The sequence below is a fragment of the Astatotilapia calliptera genome, chromosome 23, assembly GCF_964374335.1.
Source record: "Astatotilapia calliptera chromosome 23, fAstCal68.1, whole genome shotgun sequence".
Taxonomy (NCBI): Eukaryota; Metazoa; Chordata; class Actinopteri; order Cichliformes; family Cichlidae; genus Astatotilapia; species Astatotilapia calliptera.
Window position 1 is genome coordinate 10,452,679 of NC_137443.1, and position 24,505 is coordinate 10,477,183.

Genomic DNA, 24,505 nt, shown 5'->3' on the forward strand with positions numbered 1-24,505 from the left:
AAAATAATTGCACTCAATTTTTCAATTAGATAATAATAATAATAATAATAATAATAATAATAATAATAATACATTTTATTTAAATAGTAAGTGCAAGTAAAACACAGCAAAAATAAATAAAATCAAAGATTCAGCAGCACTAAGTCCTATCACTCTTAAATCTATTTTCACCTGTTTAGCAGGAGTGGGGCCGTCAGAGGTTTGCCCGTTGTCTCAGTGGTCATGTCCGTGGGGGGGGGGGGATCTGGGGGTTTCTTTGTAAATTTCACATTCCTGTGGCAGCGTGCTAGGTGCTTGCTCAGATTTAAAGTTTTATTTTTATGCTGTAAAAAGAAGTTTTCTTCCCATGCAGTGTAAAGCGGACGCTAATGTTTTGTTTTTTACGGAATCCAGCTCAAAGTAATGTCAGTACTTCCAAGCTTTAAACGCTGCATGGTCGTACTCACTCCCACACTACATATGATCCATTATTGATCTACACACGTCTGTTGCACGCTCGTACATCATTGTCATGAGACACAAACAAAATTACTGTTTAGTAATGCAGTGTGTTTACAGGAAAGAAACAGTAATGTAATTACTTCTTTTACAATAGTAATCTCTTACTTTACTCATTACTTGAAAAAAGCAATCATATTACACTAACGCCCACCTCTGGTTGGGAGACCCAGCTTTGCTTCTCAGTGGATCCTTCCTCCTTTCTTCATGATTCCTTCCAGTTTGATGAAATTCCCAGTTCCCACAGCATAATGCTGCCATCACCATGCTTCACAGTGTTTCTGTGTCCACTGAGCGCCAGTTTAATTTCATTTGACCAAGGAAGGTTCAGTCTGCAGGATCTTTCACCAGGTTGTCCTTGGCATCCTTCAGTCTGGCTGTAAAGTGTCTGTTTTTGTCTCCATGCCATTCCTGTGCAGGGTTCTTTAATATTACAATCCCTGACTCTACTAAATCGTCCACGTGTCTCTATAGATGGACTGGGGTCAGAGACATCTCTCATCTTTTCTTCAGAGAAGATTGAAGGACACAAAGGTGGTGTAAAGGTGATATCCAGCATCATACAACTTCCTTTTACTGTCAAAATGTTAAAAAAGGTTGTTGGAGAAGCACAATATTCTTGCTGTGGTGTGGTGTGGGAAGTTACGGAAAAGGCTCTCCTCAAAGTTTCAAACAACCTTTTGCAGATAAATGTGTGCCCGGCTCTGCATTTGATACCTTTTATCATCGTTAATCTTAATCAAACCACATGGTAGGGATCCATGCCTTGTGTTTGAGTGATTCAATCTTGCTGATGAAACATTTTCAGTCTCACTGTCTCGTGTGGTGTTCCTCAAGGATCTGGTTTAAGTCCCTACTTATTTCCATTGTATATTCTGCCATTGGGTCACATAATTAGTTTTAATACTCTTCATCAACCGTACCTCTCCTTTAAACCTTACATACAGTATATATTATCTGTTGTAACTGTCTTAATGGAAAAAAATTAGCTTTTTAACATGGGAGTCTATGGTGACTGACCCACAGCTGGAGACCTGCTGGAGGGCAGAGGAGTTGCAGCTTTGTGTGTTCAGCATCTAAAACAGTGAGACCGTGTCTGATTAACTTTTACTGAAGAACAAACTCTAAAAATCTCTCTAGAACCTAAAGTTGTGACGTCTCTTTGTCTTCACCACTCATAAAGCTTCATCTGGCAAGTAATAAAACATAGATCTTCCTGGAAGCTTGTTGTTCTTCTAAGTAGTCAAACTGCTGACTTTCAGCCTGCAGCAGAGCAGTAAACAGCTGCTACTTCTTTCTGCTTTATGAACTCGAGCGCCTGCAGGAGGGGATCCAAACCCCGACAGGTTCGTGTTTACATTGGATCAACTGTTTGTTCTCCATTTTCACCTTCGGGCTGTTTTTTTACAATCGGAGCTCTCTGAGGAGGTTACATCCGACCAGGAAACTCCTCCGAGTGCAGACGATGCTCTCAGAGCTGCTCTCACTCTGAACTGCTCACTCTGCCAGACTGCTCACATCAAGACTTTAATGTTTGGGTTTTACATGAAACACTGAAAAAGCTCTGAAACTTGATTTCCATCGTTTTTACAGCAACGTGCATATAAATCAGATTTTGACCTGCTGGGCTGGTTGATGCTTAATGCAGCAGTGCCAAAGAACCACTTAAACAGCCAACAGGTGAAGGAAGTGAAGCCATAGAGACTGATCGTGAGGTACTCATCACTTTGCACACGTTTAGGTTTGAAGGTAGTTGGCTCAGGCTCATGCCGCTCTGCGACCGCCCACCTTTGTTTTTCTCGTTATCATTGTTCTTCTGGCACATAATTAGCGTGAGCTGCAGCTGTGAGCGGCGGCCCCTGAGCGCCCCGGCTTAGTAAACACGGGTGAGCTCACTTTAACGCCTGAGCAGGTGAGCCAATCTCTGTGGGAGCAGAGCCCACAGAGAGGAACATTATGGGATTCTTGAAAATCCTCTCAGTTCTTTAATAGCTTTAATTTTTACATGAAAACATTGATTCCATGTCAACACAGCCTGAAACTAACAATGAGTTTAATATCCAGCTGATGACAAACTGAATTCATGCAATCCACAAATAAACATTTCCTTACAGATTCAAAGAGCAGGTTGTCTGCGAATCACAAGGTTGGTGGGTCAATCCCTGGGTGCCCCAGTCTGTATGCCAAATACAAGCAAGACACTGACCCCGAGCAGCTGTCCGATGCATTCATCAGACTGTTAGATATAAAGTGTTTGCATGAACTCATGTGAATGAGGCATGTCGTATGAAGGGCCGAGTCCATCTACCAAAGCAAATATTTATTTTCTGTGAAACCTTTCAGCCAAGATAAGACACTCACTTCAGAACTCCGCTGGGAAATTTCAAAAAATGTGGGGACCCTTCCTTGATGCTTTTCAAAATCTATAAGAATTTTTCAGCAAACTCTCTTAAGTCAGGTGTGGAAATGCAGTGTGCGAGTGCAGGCAGTGACCTGGGTGGGAATGAATGGGATTGTTTTGCAGGGATTATGTTACTTTGGGATATATTATACATTTGTTTATATTTTTCTCTTTGTTTCCCTTTTTCTTCTTTCCTTTTATTTCACAGCCGAAGATACATTTCTGAACTCATTTCACAGCTTAAATGTACTACTTAACCTTAATGTACAGATCATCTGTAATCCTTCTCTTTTCTTTCTGTTTATATGTATAATATATATGTTGATGCTTATGTGTATAAAAGGAAACCTCTTAATAAAAAAGACATTGTTTAAAAAACCTTTCAGCCAGTTTGACTTTGACCGGTCATATTTATTTATTTTTCTTTTTATATTTTCTTTTTAAAACTAGTTAAAATGAGTTGTACGACTGAAGCTGAACCCCTGCCCAGCTGAGCTTTCATATTACAGGAATTATAGAGTACTTACAAAAACATCAGACAACATCCAGGTGGCGTGAGTAACTAAAAGTAAGGTTTTCATGCTGTTTACTTGATGTTGGTATTTGCACTTGGGGTAAACACTTGAGGGCAAATTAACATCAGGCACTAAAATAACCTCACTGATGCTACTGTCAGCCCCCCCCGGGCATTTCAATCTGATCAGTTTTACACTGGACGTCCTTCCCGATGCGACCCCAGGGAAATGCACGTCTTGTCGTCCTTTCTCCAACGCCTCCTGTTGGAGTTTGTCAGGAGGTTAAATGGCCGCATGCTCCTGTTAGCAAGATCAACTGTGATTTTATTAGAATGATCTGCAGTAAACATCATTATGAACTCTGAGTCAGAGCAGAAGAGCAGTAAGGGTGTTTTGTTTGGCAGATCTTCCAGTTTAACATGAGCGCAGCAACACTGACGCCACTCTGTGGGCACACCTGCAGCTCAGGTGGGAGGATGGTTGTCCTGGAGGAAGCTCTCTGAGGGAACAAACAGGCTGGAGCGCAGCCGAGGAGCCTCAGACGCCAGGAGAAGGAGAGGAGGACGACCAGTTCCAGGCTGTGGATGATGGCACAGAGTCCGACAGAAGGAAGAGGAGGAGAGATCGGCTCGCAAGACGTGCTGAGAGGATGCACAGACGGCGCTCAGAGGACGAAGAGCAACATGATCCGAGTGTTCATCAGCTCCACGTTCACAGGTCAGATTACCTCTGTGGGCTCAGAGCGAACCTATGCATGATGCTCAGCACCAGTTTGAAGCTCAAACATGAAATCCCATCAAAGCTGGAACTGGTTTAATGATGAAGAGCTCTGCAGCTGCTCTTCATCGTTAAACCAGAATGATGAACAGCTGCAGAACTTTCACAGATCTATTTTTCTCCAGCTCCATAAGTCTGGATCTGATTCTGCAGCACTTTCAAACATAACTGACTATAACTGATAACTGTTCTCCAGAAATACAGGTCAAAGGCTACAGAGTTATTCTGCTGGGTCAGATGCTGCTGAAGCTGAAATAATGAGACAAACTGAGGAGCCTCAGACTGACCTGAAAACTGCTTTTCTGCTTCTGTAATGAGCTGATGTCATCAAATCACGTCTTTATAGGATGAATACGATTATTCTGATCATGCAGAGTTAATCTAATCAAGTGGGGAAAAAAAGAAGCATGGAGCTGAGCAGAAAGGTGCTTTAACCATTTCATACACTGGCGATGGAGCATTTCCTGTGCTTGTTTTTTGGTAGTAAAAAGGCTGAAATGCCTTTGAAGTGTCCACGTAATGAAGTGTCATGTCCATGTAATGCACACAGTTTGAACAAATATACAGTGGGTACGGAAAGTATTCAGACACCCTTAAATTTTCCACTCTTCGTTATAATGCAGCCATGTGCTAAAAATCATTTAAGCTCATTTTTTCTCATTAACGTGCACACTGCACCTGATATTGACAGAAATACAGTTTTTCTGACATTTTTGCAGATTTATTAAAAAAGAAAAACTGAAATATCACATTGCACATTCATGTTAACAAAACTTGTAAACATTTATCCACTCTCTCTCTCTGTCACTCTTGAGGAGGCACTTCAAGTCCTTGAAACGAGGAACCAAAGCTATGTAAAGCACGTGTTCTAAACTAATCCACTTGGCAATTGTGTCAGTCAAAATTTTCAAGGTAGACTTATTGAGCCCCTGATGCTCCGTGAGTGGTTTGTCGCAAGCTGGGTGATGCATTAGCCAAAGTTCTAGCAGCATCGACGACTAACGTATACCCCCTCACAACCGGATTAGGGTTGTGACAGGGCCTAAATACCAGGGGGTCTGAATACTTTCCGTACCCACTGTAGATGGGAAGTCGTTAGATTGCGTTTGACCTTGTTGTGTAAAGACTGCTGAGAGTTGGTGTGATACAGACTTTATTTTTGGTCAGGGAGCAGTTTCTTCCGGCTCAAACTGCATGGTTTCAGCCAGAGAGCGCTCAAACCATGCAGGCTTATATTTTCAGATATCTCACAAAATCAGCTAAATGTCAAACACAGTGAAAGTGGAGCAGGTTGAAACTTTGTATCTCGCTCTGCTCCTCTGGATCCGGGTCAGAACATCGGGACGATGTCTTCCACTTTTATTCTGCAGTTTGATCTGTTGTGATGTTTTAATGTCAGATGTGTTGTCTACGCTCATGATGATAAAGAGTCCAGATGTGGATCAAAGTGTCATTCTTAGTTCTGAGCTCGACTTCCTGTACACTTGTCCAGATCAGATCTCAGAGTGAAGGTTCGTCTCTGCTCCAGGTTCATTCACTGAAACTCTCAACTGAGACTTTCTTTGCTCTTCTGTTCAGTCTTAACTTGATGTGAAGCCAGCTCAGACGCTCTGATTGGTTGTGCTCTGAGCGCCACGTGTGATTGACAGTTTCTCTGATCTGTGGTCAGATATGAGCAGCGAGAGGAAGGCTCTGCTGGAGAAAGCTTACCCAGAAGTCCGGTCCTTCTGCTGCGGGCTTGGCTTGGTGTTCGAGGTCAGTTCACACGTGTTGTGCTCATTAAACCTCATGTGTAACTGTCATTCATGAGGGTTTGACCATTTCTACTCCTTTCCTGTTTTATTTTGAAATCAAGTCTCCTAACATGCGTGCGTTTTCCCCCAGTTTTCTGCCCACTTTGTTCCTCCTCTTTCACCTGCTGGACCGGTTTGTTACCTTCATGTTTTCTTTCCTTTTTCACTTAGATTTGATCATCTTTGTGTTCACGTCTCTTTTTTCAGTTTCTGCCTATGTGGCATGTTTTCTCCATGGTCTTTTCCACTGACCAAGGCAGAAATGATCAACATAAATGACCTGTATCCATGTGAAATAGACTGGTGCCAAAAAACTGCTGACATCAGCGGTATTTTAGTAGCTATGGCAACAAAGTCTCAGTGATTGGCAGGAGCAGATTTTCCTCACACAGGAAATGCCAGCTTTTCTGCCGGTGTTACCAAACTGGGACAGTTAATGTGTCTCAGGGTCAGTTATGTGAAAGCTGCTGAGGTGTTAGTTACACATAAGGTGCCCTTTGGTGGGCTGACATGAAGCACCAGGTAATATGAGCGAGTAGAGGCCGTGAGGGTTCCTGCTATGAAGGAGCATAATAAAACTTAAACAGCTAACACTGTCACTACCTTTGTTAAACCAGTCTAGTCCAGTGTTCAGAGGTCAAAAATTACCAAACAACCAAAAACTTCAAAACAAAATCTTTATTTGAAATAGAGTTCAATAAACGTTATCATAAAACGTCCAACCTAGTCTTTAGTATGAAATCAGAAATTTGCAGCTCCTTTACTTAAATTATTACAAACCCTACTCGACAGTCACAAAGGCTCCACCGTGGACGCGGCAGCAAACAAGGACCACTCCAAGTTAACCACCAACACTGTTTATCAGGATTTCTAGCCTGAAATTAGGCAGGAAAGGATCATCTATACATGAAGACTTATTCAAACAGATTAAAAATAATAGCTTAACTGGCCCGGTCTGTTGGTAGGAACCCTCCTTGCTGCATGTGGCAACCGTCCCATCAAACCTGACGAGGTGAAACAAATACCTCAGTCCAAAGTGGACCCTCGCCTCCTATCACACTATTTTAACCCAAAGCACGATCCTTTCCTGAACCCAGCTGAAAAGTTTTTACTGCCTAAACACGGTGAAGCATAAAATCCTGGCTGTGAGCTCTAAACTGGGACAGTTCACTTCCTGGTTGGTGCGTCACAATACCAAAACAACCAAAACACACCCCATGAATAACAAATGACCCATGAGCAGGTGCGGGGCTTCAGGACTCCACATTTAACCCACTGACCACGCATCTCCCTCCTGAACTGCTGTGAGCTGCCTGAGTGGAGGTTTATACCTGCTTAAAGTTGAATGAGGTCACTTCCTCTTCAGGTTGTGGATCTACGCTGGGGGATCCGAAACGTCCCGTCAGGAGACCACGAGGCCTGTGAGGTCTTCCTGGAGGAGATCCAGCGCTGCGAGCAGATGTCAGCTGGTCCAACGTTCGTTGTGAGTGCTTTGTCCTCTTCGTCACCGGGTCAAAGGTTAAGGTTGGACTTCAGCCACAAATGAGCACTATGTTTATTTTTATTAACATTTTATGTGTGTTTAGTGGAATTGAAATGTCTCTATTTCTTTCTTGACTTTAATTTTTTTTAGTTTACGTGTGGATTATAAGTACACATAGAGCTGAAGCTGAGGCCACAGTTCTTTTGGATCTGAATTGTGCACTCATTCTTCTTCTCTTTATTTTCCTGTTTCTTGGCTCTGAAGGCTCTGCTGGGGAACCGGTACGGCCACCGAGCTCTTCCTCGCCTCATTCCAGAGAAACTCTTTGACGCTCTTCTGTCCAAACTCTCCAAAAACCCAGAAGGCATTAAGACACTTAACCAGTGGTTTAAAAAAGACAGCAATGCTGTCCCACCCACCTATGTCCTTCAGCCAATCATAGCTCACTTCCCTCATTACATTGACCTTCGGCCTGAGAGCGGGAAGCAGCACGACAAAGATGTCCTGTCATGGCGCCTAGCAGAGACTCGGCTACTGCGACTACTTCGATCTGCAGCCACTGACGCCGAGGACACCGGCGAGATCACAGCCGAGGAGAAACAACGGTTCTACACATCAGGTGAAAGCTCGCGGACACCATGCCCAGCTCGCCACTCAGGTCGCCCTCTGTTGTCTCTGTTTTCTCAGTGTTTTCTGGTTCTTCTTGCCCACAGTCACAGAGCGGGAGTTTGAGCGTGGTTTGTGGCAGAATGACTATGAATCATCTGCTCTGCTCTTCGTTCGTGAGATTCCCCGTCAGAAGTCCAGGGAGGGGCCCAAACGTTTTGCCAAGTTCATGGATGTGACCGGCGACGGCCTGCTGGATGCCGAAGCTCAGGGACTCCTCGCCGGGCTGAAGACACGGCTCTTCGTCAAGTCACAGAAGATCCTCAACCTGCACTCTGTGGAGCTGAGCAGAGGAAGCATAAATCCGAAGTGCAAGGAGCATGCTCAGTACCTGGACAGCGTCTGCGAGCAGTTTGTCTCACAGATGAAGGCTCGGATTGGCGCAGCGATGGATTCACTGGGCCGGAGGAAGATGTGGGGAACCACCGAGGAAGAGGAGAAGATGGACGGGTTGGTGGTCACGGAGGCAAGGCGCCACATTGCCATCAGTGCTGAGCTTTGCAGAGGTTTCCATGGCAGGGAGGGGCTGCTGGGGAAGCTGTGCCTTGCCATGTGGGAGTCCAGTAATGTCCGCCACAGGCCGCTGGTGGTTCATGGTGGCGCCGGGATGGGGAAGACGGCGGTGCTGTGCAAACTGGCCCAGGAGATGCGTGGTGTACTGGAGGCCAGGGCAGTGGTGGTGATCAGGCTGCTCGCAGCTTGCCACCCTCAAAAACCTGACATTGACCACGTTCTCCACAGCATCTGCACACAGGTGTGCTTGGCTTCTGGTCTGGCTCCGCCCTCACCGCTGACGGTCTCCACTCACTTGGAGCTGCTGCGATTCTTCTGGGATGTTCTTGAGCAGGTTTCCCAGCAGGGCGGTGCTCTGGTCATCGTCCTGGACTCTGTGGAGCAGCTTGCAGACCAACATCACGCTCACAAGCTCCGCTGGTTGCCTGTTGACCTCCCGCCCAACGTCCATGTGGTTGTCTCCATGGAAACCAACAGCGAGGCATTTGCTAACATGCGGTTTAAGTTGGAGTCTCTGGGAAGCTTCTTTGAGGCAGAGCGTTTGTCTTGCGAGGAAGGTGAACGCATCATAGAGTCAGACCTGCGAGCGTCTCAGCGGACGCTGACGTGCGAGCAGAGTAGCGCTGTGCTGCAAACTGTTGAGTCATCTGGCTGCCCACTCCACCTCAAACTCATCCTGTCTGTCGCCAAACGCTGGACGTCCTTCACGCCACTGACAGAGCTGCGTCTGGGTACCAGCACTCAGGAAATGATGTCACACCTCTTCCTTATGCTGGAGGAAAAACACGGGAAGGAGCTGGTGGGCGGGGCTTTGGGGTACATCACTCTAGCAAGGTGAGGATATGGTCACACCTTTCTGACGAACGTCAGATCACCACATAAGATCGCCACTGTTTCAGTTTGGATTTATCCATCGATTGATACTGATAACATGATTGATTGATCACAAAAAGGTGATCAGTGTTTCTAAAAGTCTGAACTCAGAAAGCCAGAAAACAACCAAAACACACAAAAATCTCATCATCTGATCACTTGACTCCACAGGGAGGGTCTGCTGGAGGCTGAGTTGCGTGATGTCATGTCCCTGGATGATGATGTCATCAGTGAGGTGTACCGGTACTCCCTTCCTCCGATTCCCTCACTGATCCGGCTGCCGCCCCTCCTGTGGGCGCGGCTAAGGCGGGACCTTGAGGACCACCTGGAGGAGCGCTGGACTGATGGAGTCGCCACCATCGCCTTCAACAACAAGTAAGAAAATCTGAGAAATGATTGATCGGAGCAGACAAATCAATCATAAATAAAAAAAACAACAACAACTAAATCTACATCTGGCAACCAGCTGAAATTGAAATGAAAACTGTTTGTGTTTAGGCGTCTGTCCGAGGCGGTCTCAGCACATTATCTGAGGTCAGAGCGGCGGGGGCAAAGTTTGAGGATCCTGGCAGAGTACTTCCTGGGTCGGTGGTCAGGGAAACTGAGGCCAGCGTCTCTGCCGGGTCTCTCACTGCTGCTGTCTGACAGAAAGGTACAAAATCAGGGGTCAGTTAGTTGTTTTGTGAGGTTATTTAATTTAAAAAAAGGATAGTGTACTCATGAATATAAGGAAATTAGTGTGTCATTACATCTTCCTCCAAACTGATGCATTCTCATAAACTCTTAATTAATGAGTTTATGAGAATGCAAAAACACATAGGAGCGAGCTTGCAGTTTGTGAAAGCTGCCATATCAGATCAGGTTCATGATCCATGATTTATGAGTCGTTGGTAAGTTTGATAAAAATATAAATGTGTGATCTGACCAAGCCTAAACAATCTGTGGAAATAGTTTTTTGCATCCATGGTGCATTTTGATTGATCCTATGCTGTCACAGGTCCCACCCCAGCCGCTGTGGTTTGCTCCAGGATTGGCTAACATCAGGAAGCTGCAGGAGCTGCCCTACCACCTGCTGCACAGTGGTCTGTGGGAGGAGCTTCGACAGGAAGTTATTAGTAAGACACAACACAGGGGGAAAGGGGCATGTGGGTCCCGCTCACTCCCACTATTCTCAGCTGAGACCAAACTAAAGTGTGTCAGTGTTTCAACTACACCTGGTTTACCTCTGTGTATCTCCACTGTTCTCTGTTCACCTCTGTGTGTCTCCACTGCTCCCAATTTACCTCTGTGTGTTTGCAGGCTGTGCTGAGTGGCTGTTCATTAAGAGCCGGCTGTGTGGTGTCTCATCTGTGATCCATGACCTGGACCAGTGCTCCAAGTACATGGACTGCACAGAGACTGGACTGATACGAGATGCTCTGGTCCTGATGAAACCCAGCTTATGCTTCCTGGAGGGACACATGGGTCAGTTAGATGTGTTCACTGGCTCACAGTCACATGTCATGTTAAAGTTTTACAGTCTTCTCTCTTGCCGCAGAAGTGTCTTTGTTTTACTCCGAGCTGTTGGCCCGACTGTCCTCGCTCAACTCCGCCTTCCCCACTGTGATTGGGCGGCTGTGTAGCCAGTGCGAGGAGTGGTTACTGAAGTATCCGGATCCGATTCTCATCCCAAGGAGCAGCTTCCTGCAGCAGCCAGGGGGGGCGCTGCAGCACACGCTAAGTGTGCTGCGGGGAGGTCAGATGATGCGTTTTTGGTTTAATTTGGTTTAATTCGGTTTTTGCTTTGACTCATTCAGCAGCCTGACTCTGTGACATTTTTGCAGGTGTTGTCTGCATGGACATCAGCGTGGTGTTGAGGCTCCTAGTTGCGGGGTCAGATGACGGCGTGGTGGAGGTTTGGAGCATGCTTGACAAGCAGCTTGTCCACACCTTGCTGGGACACACAGGTGAGTCTGGCCCAGAACACACAGCTGACTGAACGATAGAACACAGGGTGTCTTCCTCCCGCTCCACGTTTGTACAGCAGGATGAAGGTAACTGTTAAAGGCTTGTTTACTTACCTGTCTTAAACACAGACAGGTAACTCATGGGATCTGTTGCAGAGCCATACGAGCACTCAAATTTTTTTGTGCCAAACCCCCTTCAGCCGATAAAAGTCCAGGCTTCATCTGATTTATGCTCTTTAGGCTTAGGGCAGCAGTGACTCCGACAGAGACACAGGCTCTCCGGCGTGTCCTGGGCCTGCCCCATCGTCTCCTAGGAGACAGCTCACCTCATCCTGCCTCCTTTCAATGTGGGGGACCAGCGGCACTACAAGCTCAGACCCGTTTCAGAGGAAGCTAATATCCACCACATGCGTCCATGATCTTATTTTTTCAGTGGTTCATATATATATAGCACTTCTCGACTCTGAGCACACAGGTTTGCTGATCCACCTGTCGATCTCCTGCTCCATCTCCCCTCGCTGTGAACCTCAGATACTTAAACTCCTCCAACCCAGAGTGGGTATTTGATCAATAAAAAAACAACAACAAATAAACAAAACAAAAAAACAGGAACTGACGCTGAATTTCAGAGGGATAAACGTCAGTGTTAAAGCATTAACAATCAGTTTTTGTCTTGTTTCCTCCGAAAAATAAGTGAGTTTTATGCAGTTTTCTTCCACGTCATCTAGCTCTAAACCCCACCTGTTAGATCCGTCTACAGTCCGACTTGCTCTGCAGTAAGGAACCACATGGGTGATGCAAATACAGGGAGTGCAGAATTATTAGGCAAATGAGTATTTTGTCCACATCATCCTCTTCATGCATGTTGTCTTACTCTTCATGCATGTTGTCTTACTCCAATCTGTATAGGCTCGAAAGCCTGCTACCAATTAAGCATATTAGGTGATGAATCGCTACCTTATCGTGGTGGAGGGGTTTGTGTGTCACAGGGATCCCAGGGGCTATGTTGTCTGGGTAGGGTCCCTGGTAGGGTCTCCCATGGCAAATTGGCCCTGGGTGAGGGACCAGACAAAGAGCGATTCATAAGACCCTTATGAAAAGGACACCGAGGGAACAGTTTACCCTGCCCGGGATAGGGTTACCGGGGCCTCGCCCTGGAGCCAGGCCCGGGGAGGGTGCCCGAGGGCGAGCGTCTGGTGGCCGGGCCTTAGTCCATGGGGCCCGGCCGGGCACAGCCCGAAGAGGAGACATGGGCCCATCCTCCCGCAGGCCCACCACCCGCAGGAGGCGCCATAGGGGTCGGGTGCATTGTGTGCCGGGTGGCGGCCAGGAGCGGAGGCCCTGGCGGACTGACCCCCGGCTGCCAAGACTGGCAATAGGGACATGGAATGTCACCTCTCTGGTGGGGAAGGAGCCTGAGTTAGTGCGTGAGGTTGAGAGGTACCGGCTAGATATAGTCGGGCTCACCTCTACACATGGCTTGGGCTCTGGAACCAGTCTCCTGGAGAGGGGCTGGACTCTGTCTCAGTCTGGAGTTGCCCTTGGTGAGAGGCGGCGGGCTGGGGTGGATATCCTAATATCCCCTCGGCTTGCTGCCGGTACGTTGGGGTTTTTCCCGGTGGACGAGAGGGTTTGTTCCCTGCGCCTTAGGGTCGTGGAACGGGTCCTGACTGTCATCTGCGCTTATGCGCCGAGTGGCAGTTCAGAGTACCCAGCCTTCTTAGAGTCCCTGGGGGGGGGGTGCTGGAGGGTGCTCCACCTGGAGACTCTGTTGTCCTGCTGGGAGACTTCAATGCTCACGTGGGTAACGACAGCGAGACCTGGAGGGGCGTGATTGGGAGGAACGGCCTCCCTGATCTGAACCCGAGCGGTGCTCTGTTATTGGACTTCTGTGCTAATCACAGTTTGGCCATAACGAACACCCTGTTCGAACATAAGAGTGTCCATAAGTGCACGTGGCACCAGGACGCTCTAGGCCGTAGGTCGATGATCGATTTTGTAATCGTATCAGCAGACCTGCGACCATATGTTCTGGACACTCGGGTAAAGAGAGGGGCTGAGCTGTCAACTGATCACCACCTGGTGGTGAGTTGGATCAGGTGGCGGGGGAAGATGCTGGACAGACCTGGTGCACCTAAACGCGTAGTGAGGGTGTGCTGGGAACGTCTAGCAGAGGCCCCAGTCCGCGAGATCTTCAACGCACACCTCCGGCAGAGCTTCAACAGCATTCCGAGGGAGACTGGGGACATTGAGTCCGAATGGACCATGTTCAGCGTCTCCATTGCCGAAGCTGCTGCATTGAGCTGCGGCCGCAAGGTGGTTGGTGCCTGCCATGGTGGTAATCCCCGAACCAAATGGTGGACACCAGAGGTGAAGGGAGCCACTAGGCTGAAGAAGGAGTCCTATCGGGCTTGGTTAGCCTGTGGGACTCCGGAGGCAGCCGACAGGTATCGACAGGCCAAGCGGAATGCGGCTCGGGCAGTGGCTGAAGCAAAAACTCGGGTGTGGGAGGAGTTCGGAGAGGCCATGGAAAAAGACTTTCGGACTGCCTCGAAGAGATTCTGGCAAACCGTCAGACGTCTCAGGAGGGGAAAGCGGTGCTCTACCTGCACTGTGTATAGTGCTGGCGGAGCGCTGCTGACGTCGACTGAGAAAATTGTCAGGCGGTGGAAGGAATACTTCGAGGACCTCCTTAATCCCACTGACACGTCTTCCGAGGAGGAAGCAGAGTCTGGGGATGAGGGGAATGACCCGCCAATTTCCGGGGGCAAGGTCACTGAGGCAGTTAAACAACTCCTTGGTGGCAGAGCCCCTGGTGTTGATGAGGTCCGCCCCGAGTTCCTGAAGGCTCTGGACGTTGTAGGGCTGTCCTGGTTGACACGCCTCTGCAATGTTGCGTGGAGATCAGGGGCAGTACCTGTGGACTGGCAGACCGGGGTGGTGGTCCCCATCTTTAAGAAAGGGGACCGGAGGGTGTGTTCCAACTACAGGGGGATCACACTCCTCAGCCTCCCTGGGAAAGTCTATGCCAGGGTGCTGGAAAGGAGAGTTCGTCCGTTAGTCGAACCTCGGATACAGGAGGAACAATGCGGTTTTCGTCCTGGTCGCGGTACACTGAACCAGCTCTTTATCCTCTCCAGGATACTTGAGGGTGCATGGGAGTTTGCCCAACCAGTCTACATGTGTTTTGTGGACTTGGAGAAGGCATTCGACCGTGTCCCTCGGGGTGTCCTGTGGGAGGTGTTGCGGGAATATGGGGTGTCTGGCCCATTGCTACGGGCCATTCGATCCCTATACAACCGTTGCAAGAGCTTGGTTTGCATTGCCGGCAATAAGTCGGACTCGTTCCCGGTGGGTGATGGGCTCCGCCAGGGCTGCCCTTTGTCTCCAGTTCTGTTCATAATTTTTATGGACAGGATTTCTAGGCGCAGCCAAGTGGCGGAGGGCTTTCGCTTTGGTGGCCTCAGAATCTCATCTCTGATTTTTGCAGATGATGTGGTTCTGTTGGCTTCATCGGGTGAGGGCCTCCAGCTCGCACTGGAACGGTTCGCAGCCGAGTGTGAAGCAGCGGGAATGAGGATCAGCACCTCCAAATCTGAGGCCATGGTTCTCAGCCGGAAAAGGGTGTAGTGCCCACTCCGGGTCGGGGATGAGTTCCTGCCCCAAGTGGAGGAGTTCAAGTATCTCGGGGTCTTGTTCGCGAGTGATGGGAGAAGGGAGCCAGAGATCGACAGACGGATTGGGGCTGCAGCTGCAGTAATGCGGACGCTGCACCGGTCCGTCGTGGTGAAGAGGGAGCTGAGTGTAAAAGCGAAGCTCTCAATTTACCGGTCGATCTACGTCCCTACCCTCACCTATGGCCACGAGCTGTGGGTAGTGACCGAAAGAACGAGATCGCGGATACAAGCGGCAGAAATGAGCTTCCTCCGAAGGGTGGCTGGCCTCTCCCTTAGAGATAGGGTGAGAAGTTCGGCCATCCGGGAGGGGCTCAGAGTAGAGCAGCTGCTGCTCCACATCGAAAGGAGCCAGCTGAGGTGGTTCGGGCATCTGACAAGGATGCCCCCTGGGCGCCTCCTGGGTGAGGTGTTCCAGGCATGTCCCACCGGGAGGAGGCCCCAGGGCAGACCCAGGACACGCTGGAGAGATTATATCTCTCGGCTGGCCTGGGAACGCCTTGGTATTCCCCCGGATAAGCTGGAGGAGGTGGCTGGGGAGAGGGAGGTCTGGGCCTCTTTGCTTAGGCTGCTGCCCCCGCGACCCGGCCCTGGACAAAGCGGATGAGGATGGATGGATGAATGGAGGTGATGTGAATCTCTGTAATGAGAAGGGGTGTGGTCTAATGACATCAACACCCTATATCAGGTGTGCATAATTATTAGGCAACTTCCTTTCCTTTGGCAAAATGGGTCAAAAGAAGGACTTGACAGGCACAGAAAAGTCAAAAATAGTGAGATATCTTGCAGAGGGATGCAGCAGTCTCAAAATTGCAAAGCTTCTGAAGCGTGATCATCGAACAATCAAGCGTTTCATTCAAAATAGTCAACAGGGTCGCAAGAAGCGTGTGGAAAAACCAAGGTGCCAAATAACTTCCCATGAACTGAGAAAAGTCAAGCGTGCAGCTGCCAAGATGCCACTTGCCACCAGTTTGGCCATATTTCAGAGCTGCAACATCACTGGAGTGCCCAAAAGCACAAGGTGTGCAATACTCAGAGACATGGCCAAGGTAAGAAAGGCTGAAAGACGACCACCGCTGAACAAGACACACAAGCTGAAACGTCAAGACTGGGCCAAGAAATATCTCAAGACTGATTTTTCTAAGGTTTTATGGACTGATGAAATGAGAGTGAGTCTTGATGGGCCAGGTGGATGGGCCCGTGGCTGGATTGGTAAAGGGCAGAGAGCTCCAGTCCGACTCAGACGCCAGCAAGGTGGAGGTGGAGTACTGGTTTGGGCTGGTATCATCAAAGATGAGCTTGTGGGGCCTTTTCAGGTTGAGGATGGAGTCAAGCTCAACTCCCAGTCCTACTGCCAGTTTCTGGAAGACACCTTCTTCAAGCAGTGGTACAGGAAGAAGTCTGCATCCTTCAAGAAAAACATGATTTTCATGCAGGACAATGCTCCATCACACGCGTCCAAGTACTCCACAGCGTGGCTGGCAAGAAAGGGTATAAAAGAAGAAAAACTAATGACATGGCCTCCTTGTTCACCTGATCTGAACCCCATTGAGAACCTGTGGTCCATCATCAAATGTGAGATTTACAAGGAGGGAAAACAGTACACTTCTCTGAACAGTGTCTGGGAGGCTGTGGTTACTGCTGCACGCAATGTTGATGGTGAACAGATCAAAACACTGACAGAATCCATGGATGGCAGGCTTTTGAGTGTCCTTGCAAAGAAAGGTGGCTATATTGGTCGCTGATTTGTTTTTGTTTTGTTTTGGAATGTCAGAAATGTATATTTGTGAATGTGGAGATGTTATATTGGTGTCACTGGTAAAAATAAATAATTGAAATGGGTATATATTTATTTTTTGTTAAGTTGCCTAATAATTATGCACAGTAATAGTCACCTGCACACACAGATATCCCCCTAAAATAGCTAAAGCTAAAAACAAACTAAAAACTACTTCCAAAAACATTCAGCTTTGATATTAATGAGTTTTTTGGGTTCATTGAGAACATGGTTGTTGTTCAATAACAAAATTATTCCTCAAAAATACAATTTGCCTAATAATTCTGCACTCCCTGTAGTGACAGTCGTGCCAAGCAAACCTCTGTAGAAAACCATTTCCAGGGATGAATTGGTTCGCAAACACTGAGCATGTAGAAACCAGAAAAGGGCTGCAGGGTCTTCATTTAGCTTTGCCCAGGCGATGAACACAGGTGATAATTATGCCTTCTGTATGTTTTATAGCTTCAATCTTGGCTGTCAAGGTGATCGGCAGCCCCGCCCACTGCCTCTCATTGGCTGCTGACGGTTCACTGAGGAGGTGGAGCCTGATGAATGGCCAGCAGCTCTTCTGCATCGAGGAGGCAGTGCCTATAGACTCCATCCCTTCATCGGTGCACCTCCACCTATCTGAGCAGCTGCTCTTCGTTTACACCAGGACACAGGTACCGCCTCCGCGCCTAGCTTCGTTCACGCACTGCCGAATGTCTCTCGTCATATCTGATCCTGTTTCTGCTCTTGCTTCAGGTGAAGGTGTGGCAGCTGGATGGGGCGGAGCTTCACCTGAACAGCAGCGACGATGAGGTCTGGTTGGTTCTCGGGGTTCTTGGAGAATCGGTGGTCTATCTGTCCAACTCCGGTCGGGTCAGGATCTCGCACCCAGTTTACGGGACTCAGTTAACGGTGAAAACTCCGCAGGAAAACTCAGTGAGGCACCGGACTGTCGTAACCACGTTGATGCTCCCCAAACGTGAGAAAGTGTTTGTTGTGTATAAAGGAGGATTCCTCCACCAGGTGTGTCTCTCTCTCTCTCTCTCACACACACACACACCTGAAATAATTATAATAGTATGAAATTAAAACATTAAAAATCAAGATTAATGATCAAAAATTATACGATTTTAAGGTTTTTAAAGGTTTAAAAATGTACGCCTATAAATATGTGACTATATTAATACATTTCTGAAAATGCAATTAAACAAGCCACAATAATTATAGTTATCCAATAAAATACATAATATAAAAAGGAAAAGTAAATTTAATATATCACAATTAAAAAGGTTGTGTTTGTACAGGTTAGGTAAATGTGGTGTAAGAATTTAAAATATTTTGAGTGGCGCTCTCAGGTCTGCAGCTGAATTCACTCCTAAAAGCTTTTTTTTCCTTTTACTTTCCACAATGACGACGATGATGCCGTTTTATCGTGCAGATTTCCAGGACAGGCAAACAGACTGTTGGCGAGTTTCCTCTGCTTCCTTCCTTCTTCTCAGTCACTGAAGATGAAAAAACCCTGTTAGCAGGTAGGCCTGAGCACTGAGCGCTGTGCTTCGGACCTGCACAGAAGCATCCTGATTCTTTGTGTCGTCCGCAGCCAGCGAGTGCACTCTGAGCCTCTTCAGCATCCTCGGCGACTCTCTGGACCGATTCCTTGACCTCCAGCACGACGATGACATTTTATCCGCCTGTGTCTCCTCAGACGGCAGGCGGCTCGTGTCTGGAGCTGCAGACCAACTTGTACGAGTAAGAAACCAGCAGGAAGCACGATCCGATTCACTCAGTTCAAAACACTGAAGACATTGGGCATTTTATAAAGATGACTGAAGCCACAGAGTGTCTCTCTGTAATTACAGCTCATTTTATTCTGAAAAGACTGTTATTCTCTCACAGGTGTGGTCGGTGACCACGGGGGCGCTGTTGGACTCTCTGTGTGGGGCGGACGCCCCTGTCACCTGTGTGCTTCTCTTTAATGACTTTGTGGTTTCGGCCTCGACGGCCACCTCTTCCATCCTGCTGTGGAACCTGAAGTACGACGCCAGCACCAAACCTACCATCCGCATTCCTGCAGACTCCGCCCACATTGCCCTCACCAAAGACGGCAATCAGGTTTTCTATGTCCACCAGCAGAGCCATACCGAGGTCATGAGCTGGAACAGCCACACAGGTCAGAGGTGAAAGGTGGCGGCTACTTACAGAACATTAGAAAACATTAGAATAAACATTAGAATGATGTCACGCCCCCTGAGGTCTATGCTGGTTCCCCCTGCAGGTTCTGTGTGCGAGCGTTTGCCCGTCTCCTCCGAGGTGTCCTGTCTGGAGTTGGCTCAGAACAAACGTCTCCTCCTCTGCGGCCTGACGAGTGGCACCGTCCTCATCTACCCATTAGCCCTGCCTCAGGAGACGCTTTGCATCCCCCCCCCGGAGAGCCTCTGCAGGGTCCTCTGCCTCACCGCCGGCACCAAGGAGAAGCACCTGGCGGTGGCCTACGAGGACTCGGTGTGCCTGTTCGAGATCACTTCCAGGGACAACTTTCCCACGGTGGAGGGGCCTCTGAAGAAGTTTGCACTGCCCCTTCTCCACGCCCCGCTGTCCGCCATGGCCCTGCTTCCCGACCGCAGGCTGCTGTACGGCACGAGCTGTGGGGAGGTGACGCTGTGGGACTTTGGCAGGGGTGGCGACGTCTCCGACTTGGAGCCTCACCGCAGCGGAGTGACCTGTGTGACGGTCAGTAACCGGGGGGCTCATGCTCTGGTGGGCTCCGAGGACACTGTGCAGAGGCTGTGGGCCCTGAACCCGCTGGCCCTGGACCACACCATGGAGTACAAGGTGAGAGGTCAAAGGAACGCTCTGCGAGTATGAGCATGGATGACTTGTGCCGATGTCACTGTCGGGCCTTTGGTCCGTCTCTTCTTCTGTCATCTCATTTTTAGGGCTTTCTCTTTGAGGGCGTCCTCTCTGCTGCGTTCTCTGAAACCGACCGCTTCATCTTCACCGGGTCTCAGGACCGAACCATCAAAGTCTGGGACGTTGCATCAGGTATGCATGTTTGTGTTCGGCTGCAGAGTTAGATTTTAGGGCTAAAAAAGGCAAAAATCTGGGATACAGCAGTTTTGCACCTGGACCACTCCCAGGTCTGAGCCGTCCTGGTTGCAACTCTCTAGAGTTCAGTCAGCTGCAAACAAAAGATTCTCCAACAGTTTGGCCTTTGGGATTTTATAAACAGTTCTATCATTCCAGCCACTGAGCTTTATTCATTTCTCCCGTCAGGAAACCTGCTCTTCGTTCAGTACGTCTACTCCCCCGTTGTCCGAATGGTGACCTTCAGGGACGGCTTTGTGGCCATAACCCGGCAGGGCGCCATCATCAGAGAACTGTTTCGGTGTCCAGACCACATCGGGCCCGACTACAACCCTGTGAGGAGTTTCAGGGCCCAGTACCGGGTCACCTCTAGGGAGAAGGACCGGGAAGGACCGCAGACCTCCGTATCCAACCCGCAGGACTTTAACCCCACCCAGTTAAACCTGAACCTCGTGGGCATGTTCAAAGCCAAACCCTCCTCTGCATGTGTGATGCTGTAGGACAGCAGGGCCCAAGTCACGGCTCCCGGACCTTCACTGGCCGTTCAAGGAGGGGAAAAAAAATGTTATTTACCAATATTTGATCATTATATTTAATAAACATGTAATCAGTACAGCACACGCTTGTTCTCCTGTGAATTACTGCAAACATTCAGTTTCTCTGAAGCTGATTATAGTGTTGAAAACACAGTGAGTGAATCCTTTCTTTACACATTGAAGATTTAAAAGCTTCATGTTTTTGTGATGCTGAGCCGTCTGCAGCAGGACTGACAGTTTCATATAAAAATTCAACTTTTCTGAAGGATTTTCATTTAAAATGTGCAAATATTGATTATTTGATAATTCAGTTTGGTTCTTTTTGTGCTTTCACTGGTTTAACTGCTTGTACAGTTTCCTCGTAAGAGACCAGAAACTTCCTGCTTCTTTCTAAAGAATCCAAATCAGACACAACCACTGTCATCATTATTATCTTGGTACACAAAGCTGTAAACTAATGCATACAGAGAAAATATCTTTACTGCTCTTTATTTTTATTCCACAGTAGAGCAGCTGTGCATGAGTCACAATTCAAAATAATCTTTGTTTATCTGATACAGGCCGCTCCCATCACTTTAGGGTCCTCCTTTCTAGAAGTCCACTTTCTACCGATTGGTTAACTTTTGGAAGCCTGCCGAGGGGCCTTGACTGGTGTGCTGTTTGTACTTTGACTGCTCAGTCAGCAGCAGGTTATGTGACTGTAAAACAATGAATATTTAGAGCAGTTTGAAGTTTCTCAAGGTGATTTTTGCTTCATGAACTTGTAATAATGTTATTATGAGCGTGCTGTTTGGAGTAAGCAGTCAATGTGTTACTGTTTTAGAGGCTGAAATATGAACGCGTGGCTGTGAATGAGACACTACGCTCCCTCGGGTCAAAGTTAAACTGCTGGTTCCTGTTTATTAATCACCTATGAATGAAGGCCGTGGATTGTTCCAGCATGACGTTGAAGACAGGTGATGGGCTGTCTTCATAAAAGCTTGTCTGTGTTGAGGGTTAAACATTGACAGGCCTGCAGGGAGCTGCTGCTCCCAGATCCTTGTCCTCACTCTGTCTTTAACTCGACTGCAGCAGCTCCGGTTTTCCTCACAGACTCAGCCATGGGGACGCTCTACGCACTGACTTCCTGTTTACTGCTCGCCGTCGGAACGGTCACTGCTCAGACAGGTACGAACCTTCTCTAAAAATGTGTTGTCAGAAAACTGAAGAATTCCCATTTGCTGTTGGGAATGTCTCGTTTTCCCTGAAACACTCAGTTCATCAGTGATTCACATTAGAAGCTTTCCTGATTGGTCGCATGTTGAACAGAAACGCTGGTTTGTTGTGAACCTGCACGTCTATTTAGCTATTATCAGCTTAATTTTAGTGAGTTTAAAAGGAAATGTTGATGAAGATAAAGAAAGATAAGGATGCAGCTTTTATGGTTATAAAATGAATTCTCACACCATAAACTCAAAGGTCTGATGTTTTATTAATATCGTGTGTGTGTTTGTCGCTGTGCTTCATTCAAAGCTTTAAATTAATCTCCAATCTACCCCGATCGCAATATCATCCAACACAAAGCCGATTTTTGAATGTTCTGCTAATATCATGTTTAAAAACTGATAACAAACAAGGAAACAACCAAGGACACAAACTAGGAAACAAACAAGGACATATCAGCTGTTAATGACTGTGTAAGGGTCAAGCTATAAAAGCTTAACAGTGTTAATTATCTGACAGCTTCACCAATCACACCATTAAATAATCACTTCACGTACCCAGAGTATACAAGCTCATCGGACACTTTATTAGGTACGCCTCATTAGTAGATTCAACAAGCTGCTGGAAGCAATCCTCAGAGACTTTGGTACATGTTGATGTGACATCATCATGACATTGTTGCACAGCTGCTGCATCCATGGTAAGAATCTCCCGTTTCACCAAATCCCAAAGGTGCTCTGTTGGACTGAGATCTGTGCCTGTGGAAGAAATGACAGGTTTATTTACACTTCTGACAAATCTACTAAAAGTCTGGCTTAAATAACAACGTTTCGTGGATTAAAAAAGTGCTTTTAATTCACTCTAATGACAGTGAAGCGGAACCAGTTTGAAAAAGTGAGGATTGTAGGCGAAGGTTTAGCTCGCGCCTGGAAGTCGACACGATATTTTCTGTGCTGGAAAAGTTCAAAACCATCAGAGCTTCATCTTTTCTCTGACCTTTGACCCCTCTGTGCGTTTGCTTTGCAGAGCCCACTAACACCAACGAGCGGGCACTGCCTCAGTGGCTGACCGGCATCATTGCCGTCTGCGGCTTCCTGTTCCTCGCCTTTGTCGTCATCCTGGCGAAGAAGGCGTGGTGTGAAAACCCCAGCAGGTCAGTTGGCCAAATACCGCCGAAGGACCGTTTGAATGTTTCAGTGCAGAAACGTTACATTCTGTGATTTTTCTGTGTCTGCGCAGCAGGACAAGCATTGAAGATGTGAGAGAACGTGACATTATCAGCAGCAACCTGTATGATATGCGCCTCAGCTCCATCAGGTAGGAACAAGACAGGAAACGCTGAAGACGCTTCTGTAACACCAAAGATCCTTGAGACATAAAACTCTGATTGTGAACACGACCGTTTATTCTACTTCTCGTTTTTGTTCTGCACCAGGAGGAAGAGCACCGAGTCAGGGAACGAAAACACCTACGAGACTAATCTGGACGCCTTCAGGTAGAAACACAAAAACCTCCATCAAAACAACCTGAGGGCCGAAGCTTCTTCCCTTAAACACACTCAGTGCTCAAACACAGCCACACAGTCACAGAGCGTCAGAGTCACCATCAGCGCCCTCTGTGGTTAACTTCAACACAAAAACCAGAAACACACGCCTCCAGTACACTTCCAGCACACCTCCACTCACCCTCACTCGCCTCCAGCACACCTCCAGCTCCTGTGATTCCTTCACAGTGCTTTATACCACAGCCTGCCAAGTCCTCACTCCGTGCCGTGGTCAGAAAGATGAAAATAAAAAGTCGCATGGTGAAGGCACAAATCGTTCTTCCAAATTGAGGTACATTACTATCAAATATGAGTAACTGAGTAAAAACAATAGTTCCCAGCTCAGGTATCCTAATGCTGGAGTCCAACCACATTCACAGCTACTGCTAATAAACTCTGAGAAGCTTTAGATGCACTCTTCACTGAATCTGTCGTTTGTCCATCAGGAGCAAAGATGCACCAAACGCCTTCAACAACCTGGCAGCCGACATCAATGGCAAGACAACCTCCATGTGACTGCCCTGCAGAGAGTCTATTGGCTGTCTCAACATGGAGTCTGCAGAGACACAAAATTCTTTTTTCGTGCAAAGTGTAATTATTTGTTTTGTTGTGCGCGTGTCTGTTTTAAGGTGTGAGGAGTTCACCAGGGCGAAGGAATTTATTTACACTTACTGTATGATTGGCTTTATTTTTCCTCCTGATTGTGAATAATTGAATGTGTGGAATTAATATCAATGATCTGTACTCAGAGTAACGCATCAGCTGCTGTGTTTGTTAAAGGTTCATCGACTGTGCTGACTCTGTGCTCATTAATAAGTTATGTTTTCTAACAAACTGCTGTGTCGGGTCTCTGATTAATCATTCAACATGACAGTAAACACTGAAGAGACTAACAACAGCAGAATCCGGCTTTGGGCGGTGGGGGGTTGAATGAAATTAATAAAAGTCACATGCAGTTCCTCTAATGTCCAGCAGAGGCAGCAGTGAGTCAGTCACCATATTAAAACGTCACAGCAGAAATAAAGATTTGTACAGCCTGATGCTGAGGGTGTGGTGTTTTCTTTAATGACACTGAGGATTCCTGTAAAAATGTTGTGTATTGTGTTGTGTTTAAACAAATACTTCCATATTTCTGCTGGTAATTTCTGTGATCTAATTTAATTTTGTCACTACTTTGAACTCATGACCATAGATAAGATTATGAAGATCGATTGACTGGTAAATTGATGCTTCCC

The 24,505-nt window shown here is 47.4% G+C and overlaps 2 protein-coding genes across 3 annotated transcripts; both read left to right on the forward strand.

The window, feature by feature from the left end:
• The first annotated feature begins 669 nt into the window (after positions 1 to 669).
• Positions 670 to 20,608, forward strand: nwd1 (NACHT and WD repeat domain containing 1). Its single transcript, XM_026160223.2, has 19 exons — positions 670 to 4,131; positions 5,861 to 5,946; positions 7,351 to 7,467; positions 7,732 to 8,086; positions 8,181 to 9,480; positions 9,691 to 9,894; positions 10,018 to 10,171; positions 10,517 to 10,634; positions 10,819 to 10,983; positions 11,057 to 11,254; positions 11,343 to 11,465; positions 17,379 to 17,578; positions 17,661 to 17,927; positions 18,343 to 18,433; positions 18,505 to 18,653; positions 18,801 to 19,074; positions 19,180 to 19,736; positions 19,841 to 19,946; positions 20,178 to 20,608. Exons 1-19 carry the CDS (start codon positions 3,999 to 4,001, stop codon positions 20,486 to 20,488), a joined length of 4,908 nt encoding a protein of 1,635 aa, XP_026016008.2. The 5' UTR covers positions 670 to 3,998; the 3' UTR covers positions 20,489 to 20,608.
• A 914-nt stretch (positions 20,609 to 21,522) lies between these two features.
• Positions 21,523 to 24,310, forward strand: pdzk1ip1 (PDZK1 interacting protein 1). 2 transcript variants are annotated; one of them, XM_026159726.2, is made up of 5 exons: positions 21,523 to 21,691; positions 22,754 to 22,880; positions 22,967 to 23,044; positions 23,163 to 23,222; positions 23,717 to 24,310. In XM_026159726.2, exons 1-5 carry the CDS (start codon positions 21,625 to 21,627, stop codon positions 23,784 to 23,786), a joined length of 402 nt encoding a protein of 133 aa, XP_026015511.1. In that variant the 5' UTR covers positions 21,523 to 21,624; the 3' UTR covers positions 23,787 to 24,310. The 2 variants fall into 2 exon arrangements, with proteins under 2 accessions (XP_026015511.1, XP_026015512.1); XM_026159727.2 differs by having other exon boundaries at positions 22,970 to 23,044.
• Positions 24,311 to 24,505: the final 195 nt, after the last annotated feature.

Bases quoted from the DNA above. Each gene is read 5' to 3' on its own strand.
- nwd1 (XM_026160223.2), top strand. From the start codon at position 3,999: ATGATGGCACAGAGTCCGACAGAAGGAAGAGGAGGAGAGATCGGCTCG. The intron at 9,481-9,690 runs GTGAGGATATGG...TTGACTCCACAG, and splicing joins GGGTACATCACTCTAGCAAG to GGAGGGTCTGCTGGAGGCTG. The intron at 10,635-10,818 runs GTAAGACACAAC...GTGTGTTTGCAG, and splicing joins GCTTCGACAGGAAGTTATTA to GCTGTGCTGAGTGGCTGTTC.
- pdzk1ip1 (XM_026159726.2), top strand. From the start codon at position 21,625: ATGGGGACGCTCTACGCACTGACTTCCTGTTTACTGCTCGCCGTCGGA. The intron at 21,692-22,753 runs GTACGAACCTTC...TTTGCTTTGCAG, and splicing joins AACGGTCACTGCTCAGACAG to AGCCCACTAACACCAACGAG. The intron at 23,045-23,162 runs GTAGGAACAAGA...GTTCTGCACCAG, and splicing joins ATGCGCCTCAGCTCCATCAG to GAGGAAGAGCACCGAGTCAG.